The sequence below is a fragment of the Oncorhynchus mykiss genome, chromosome 2 (genome assembly GCF_057628025.1).
Source record: "Oncorhynchus mykiss isolate SJ-2025 chromosome 2, ASM5762802v1, whole genome shotgun sequence".
Lineage (NCBI taxonomy): Eukaryota > Metazoa > Chordata > Actinopteri > Salmoniformes > Salmonidae > Oncorhynchus > Oncorhynchus mykiss.
In genome coordinates, this window is record NC_143023.1 from 102,660,367 (window position 1) to 102,666,366 (window position 6,000).

Genomic DNA, 6,000 nt, shown 5'->3' on the forward strand with positions numbered 1-6,000 from the left:
TGTGTGTGTGTGTGTGTGTGTGTGTGTGTGTGTGTGTGTGTGTGTGTGTGTATGTATCAGTGTGTCAGTGTGAGGGCCCTGGTGCCAGGAAAGTAACCTCTCCCTCAATGTCAACAAACGAAGGAGCTGATTGTGGACTTCAGGAGACAGTAGAGGGAGAAGGCCCCCATACACCTGGACGGGGCAACAGCTTCTATGTCAAGGCCATCAGACTGTTAAACAGCCATCACTAGCCGGCTTCCACCCGGTTACTCAACCCTGCACCTTAGAGGTTGCTGCCCCATATACATAGACATGAAGTCACTGGCCACTTTAATAATGGAACACTGGTCAGAATGGTTCCATACTGCTTTACTCATCTCATATGTATATACTCTATTCTATTCTACTGGTGTGTGTATATACTGTATTCTATTCTACTGGTGTGTGTGTATATACTCTATTCTATTCTACTGGTGTGTGTATATACTGTATTCTATTCTACTGGTGTGTGTGTATATACTCTATTCTATTCTACTGGTGTGTGTATATACTGTATTCTATTCTACTGGTGTGTGTATATACTCTATTCTATTCTACTGGTGTGTGTATATACTGTATTCTATTCTACTGGTGTGTGTGTATATACTGTATTCTATTCTACTGGTGTGTGTATATACTGTATTCTATTCTACTGGTGTGTGTGTATATACTGTATTCTATTCTACTGGTGTGTGTGTATATACTCTATTCTATTCTACTGGTGTGTGTATATACTGTATTCTATTCTACTGGTGTGTGTGTATATACTCTATTCTATTCTACTGGTGTGTGTATATACTCTATTCTATTCTACTGGTGTGTGTATATACTCTATTCTATTCTACTGGTGTGTGTATATACTGTATTCTATTCTACTGGTGTGTGTGTATATACTGTATTCTATTCTACTGGTGTGTGTGTATACTGTATTCTATCCTACTGGTGTGTGTATATACTGTATTCTATTCTACTGGTGTGTGTGTATATACTGTATTCTATTCTACTGGTGTGTATATACTGTATTCTATTCTACTGGTGTGTGTGTATATACTGTATTCTATTCTACTGGTGTGTGTATATACTGTATTATATTCTACTGGTGTGTGTGTGTATATACTGTATTCTATTCTACTGGTGTGTATATACTGTATTCTATTCTACTGGTGTGTGTATATACTGTATTCTATTCTACTGGTGTGTGTGTATATACTGTATTCTATTCTACTGGTGTGTGTGTATATACTGTATTCTATTCTACTGGTGTGTGTATATACTGTATTCTATTCTACTGGTGTGTGTATATACTGTATTCTATTCTACTGGTGTGTGTATATACTGTCTTCTATTCTACTGGTGTGTGTATATACTGTATTCTATTCTACTGGTGTGTGTATATACTGTCTTCTATTCTACTGGTGTGTGTATATACTGTATTCTATTCTACTGGTGTGTGTATATACTGTATTCTATTCTACTGGTGTGTGTATATACTGTCTTCTATTCTACTGGTGTGTGTATATACTGTATTCTATTCTACTGGTGTGTGTATATACTGTATTCTATTCTACTGGTGTGTGTGTATATACTGTATTCTATTCTACTGGTGTGTGTGTATATACTGTATTCTATTCTACTGGTGTGTGTGTATATACTGTATTCTATTCTACTGGTGTGTGTGTATATACTGTATTATATTCTACTGGTGTGTGTATATACTGTATTCTATTCTACTGGTGTGTGTATATACTGTATTCTATTCTACTGGTGTGTGTGTATATATACTGTCTTCTATTCTACTGGTGTGTGTATATACTGTCTTCTATTCTACTGGTGTGTGTATATACTGTATTCTATTCTACTGGTGTGTGTGTATATACTGTATTCTATTCTACTGGTGTGTGTGTATACTGTATTCTATTCTACTGGTGTGTGTGTATATATACTGTCTTCTATTCTACTGGTGTGTGTATATACTGTCTTCTATTCTACTGGTGTGTGTATATACTGTATTCTATTCTACTGGTGTGTGTGTATACTGTATTCTATTCTACTGGTGTGTGTGTATATATACTGTCTTCTATTCTACTGGTGTGTGTATATACTGTATTCTATTCTACTGGTGTGTGTGTATATACTGTATTCTATTCTACTGGTGTGTGTGTATACTGTATTCTATTCTACTGGTGTGTGTATATACTGTATTATATTCTACTGGTGTGTGTATATACTCTATTCTATTCTACTGGTGTGTGTATATACTGTATTATATTCTACTGTATTTTAGTCAATGCCTCTCCAACATTGCTCATCCTAATATTTATATATTTCTTAATTCCATTCCTTTACTTTAGATTTGTGTGTATTGTTGTGAATTATTAGGTATTACTGCACTGTTGGAGCTAGGAACACAAGCATTTAGTTAGATACTACTGCATTGGCTAGGAACACAAGCATTTAGTTAGATACTACTGCACTGTTGGAGCTAGGAACACAAGCATTTAGTTAGATACTACTGCACTGTTGGAGCTAGGAACACAAGCATTTAGTTAGATACTACTGCACTGTTGGAGCTGGGAACACAAGCATTTAGTTAGATATTACTGCACTGTTGGAGCTAGGAACACAAGCATTTAGTTAGATACTACTGCACTGTTGGAGCTAGGAACACAAGCATTTAGTTAGATACTACTGCACTGTTGGAGCTAGGAACACAAGCATTTAGTTAGATACTACTGCACTGTTGGAGCTAGGAACACAAGCATTTAGTTAGATACTACTGCACTGTTGGAGCTAGGAACACAAGCATTTAGTTAGATACTACTGCACTGTTGGAGCTAAGAACACAAGCATTTCGCCACACCCGCAATAAATACAGTGGCTTGCGAAAGTATTCAACCCCCTTGGCATTTTTCCTATTTCAACCTGGAATTAAAATAGATTTTGGGGGGGGTTGTTTCATTTGATTTACACAACATGTCTACCACTTTGAAGATGCAAAATCATTTTTATTGTGAAACAAACAAGAACAACACAAAAAAAAATGAAAACTTGAGCGTCCATAACTATTCACCCCTCTCAAACTCAATACTTTCTAGAGCCACCTTTTGCAGCAATTACAGCTGCAAGTCTCTTGGGGTATGTCTCTATAAGCTTGGCACATCTAGCCACTGGGATTTTTGCCCATTCTTCAATACAAAACTACTCCAGCTCCTTCAAGTTGGATGGGTTCCGCTGTTGTACAGCAATCTTTAAGTCACACCACAGATTCCGAATTGGATTGAGGTCTGGGCTTTAACTAGGCTATTCTAACACATTTAAATGTTTCCCCTTAAACCACTCAAGTGTTACTTTAGCAGTATGCTTAGGATCATTGTCCTGCTGGAAGGTGAACCTCTGTCCAAGTCTCAAATCTCTGGAAGACTGAAACAGGTTTCCCTCAAGAATTTCCCTGTATGTAGCTCCCTCCATCATTCCTTCAATTCTAGTTTCCCAGTCCCTGCCATGAAAAACATCCCCACAGCATGATGCTGCCACCACCATGCTTCACTGTAGGGATGATGTTCTCGAGGGGATGAGAGGTGTTGTGTTTGCGCCAGACAAAGTGTTTTCCTTGATGGCCAAAAATATGCATTTTAGTCTCATCTGACCATTCTTCCATATGTTTGGGGAGTCTCCCACATGCCTTTCGGCGAACACCAAACGTGTTTTCTTATTTTTTTCTTTAAGCAATGGCTCTTTCTGGCCACTATTCCATAAAGCCCAGGTCTGTGGAGTGTACGGCTTAAAGTGGTCCTATGGACAGATACTCCCATCTCTGCTGTGGAGCTTTGTAGCTCCTTCAGGGTTATCTTTGGTCTCTTTGTTGCCTCTTTGATTAATGCCCTCGTTGCCTGGTCTGTGAGTTTTGGTGGGAGGCCCTCTCTTGGCAGGTTTGTTGTGGTGCCATATTCTTTCTATTTTTTAATAATGGATTTAATGGTGCTCCATGGGATGTTAAACGTTTCTGATATTTTTTATAACCCAACCCTGATCTATACTTCTCCACAACTTTGTCCCTGACCTGTTTGAGGAGCTCCTTGGTCTTCATGGTGCCCCTTGCTTAGTGGTGTTGCAGACTCTGGGCCTTTCAGAACAGGTGTATATAATATATATACTGAGATCATGTGACACTTAGATTGGACACAGGTGGACTTTATTTAACTAATTATGTGACTTCTGAAGGTAATTGGTTGCACCAGATCTTATTTAGGGGCTTCATAGCAAAGGGGGTGAATACATATGCACCACTTTTGCGTTTCATATTATTATTATTTTAAACAAGTTTTTTAAATTTCACTTCACCGATTTGGACTATTTTGTGGATGTCCATTACATGAAATCCAAATAAAAATATATTTAAATTACAGGTTGTTATGCAACAAAATAGGAAAAACTGTATGTGACCAATAAAATGGTATTTACTTTTATTTGGATTATGCTGTGTGTGTGTGTGTGTGTGTGTGGGTGTGTGTGTGTGTGTGTGTGTGTGTGTGTGTGTGTGTGTGTGTGTGTGTGTGTGTGTGCGTGTGTCTCTCTCTGTGTAATGTGTGTGTGTGTGTCTCTCTCTCTGTGTGTAATGTGTGTGTGTGTGGGGGTGTCTCTCTCGCTGTGTGTAATGTGTTTATGTGTGTGTGTCTCTGTGTGTGTAATGTGTGTGTGTGTGTCTCTGTGTGTGTAATGTGTGTGTGTGTGTCTCTCTCTCTCTGTGTGTAATGTGTGTGTGTGTCTCTCTCTCTGTCTTTGTGTGTGTGTGTGTGTGTGTGTCTCTCTCTGTCCGTAATGTGTGTGTGTCTCTCTCTCTCTGTGTGTAATGTGTGTGTGTGTCTCTCTCTCTCTGTCCGTAATGTGTGTGTGTGTGTCTCTCTCTCTCTGTCCGTAATGTGTGTGTGTGTGCCTCTCTCTGTCCGTAATGTGTGTGTGTGTGTCTCTCTCTCTGTCCGTAATATGTGTGTGTGTGTCTCTCTCTCTGTCCGTAATGTGTGTGTGTGTGTGTGTCTCTCTCTCTGTGTAATGTGTGTGTAGTATAAGTCTTACCCTGCATGTTCATGGCAGCCACGCGGCCTCCTGGGGTCGGGCCCTTAGGGGCCGAGGAGGGGGGGATGATGGTCTCTCTGTGGCGCTTCATCTTCTCCTGGTTCACCCTGAAAGGAGGAGGGGGTTTTAATCACGGTGGTTACGGGGGGGGGGGGGGGGGGCACCCCCGTTAGAAATAACCATTCTTACTTCAAGGTCTGTGGTCGCATCTTCTTCCCATGTTTGTTGTCACCCAGGGCACTGTCGATGTCTGCATAGACCATCTCTCAGAGAGAGAGAGAAAAAGAGACAGAGCGAGAGAGAAAGCATAGTCAATATAAATATGTCTGCATGGAGCATCTCTGACTGTAGGGGGTGTGTGTACGGAGGTCAGTGCTGAATAACAATTGTATAGGACTACAGAATCACAACAAACGTTCTGGTAAAAGTCCCTGCCTACACTTCAAGCACCAAATCACAATTTGTCAAAAGTATCACCAAATCACAATTTGTCAAAAGTATCATCAAATCATGATTTGTCAAAAAAATTACTTCAAGAAAAAGATGGTCAGGATAGTATGTCTGATCATTTAGTTGATCACGTACATAGCAAATAAAAGATCAACTATTGATGCCATAGCAAGCGGACAGACCCTTGGATGAGTGAAGAAACTAATCAAGAGAACGTCCATTATGATATTTAGAGAGAGCAACTTGGCATATAATACAAGGCGATTATAGAAATGCCAGACGGGCTCATTTTACTAACTTGATAATCAGAATAATTAGAGAATGCTCTTCTCGACCATTTATGGCCGGATAAAACATACCCCCCCGCAAACCTAGGTGAACTTTCCACCACATCTAAATATGGCATATTTCAGAGAAAGGGTAACAAACGTTAGGCTGGGTATCAGTCAAGACCTG

General features: G+C 39.7%; 1 protein-coding gene across 2 annotated transcripts in view; it reads right to left on the bottom strand.

The window, feature by feature from the left end:
- eps8l2 (EPS8 signaling adaptor L2) overlaps positions 1-6,000 on the bottom strand; it is a 108,271-nt gene that overhangs the window by 34,983 nt on the left and 67,288 nt on the right. For both annotated transcript variants that reach the window (XM_090214594.1, XM_090214586.1), the window contains 2 exons: positions 5,284-5,357; positions 5,095-5,201 (listed from right to left, as the gene is read on the bottom strand). In XM_090214594.1, the coding sequence (XP_090070720.1) occupies positions 5,095-5,201; positions 5,284-5,357 (181 nt within the window). The remainder of the gene's footprint in view (positions 1-5,094; positions 5,202-5,283; positions 5,358-6,000) is intronic.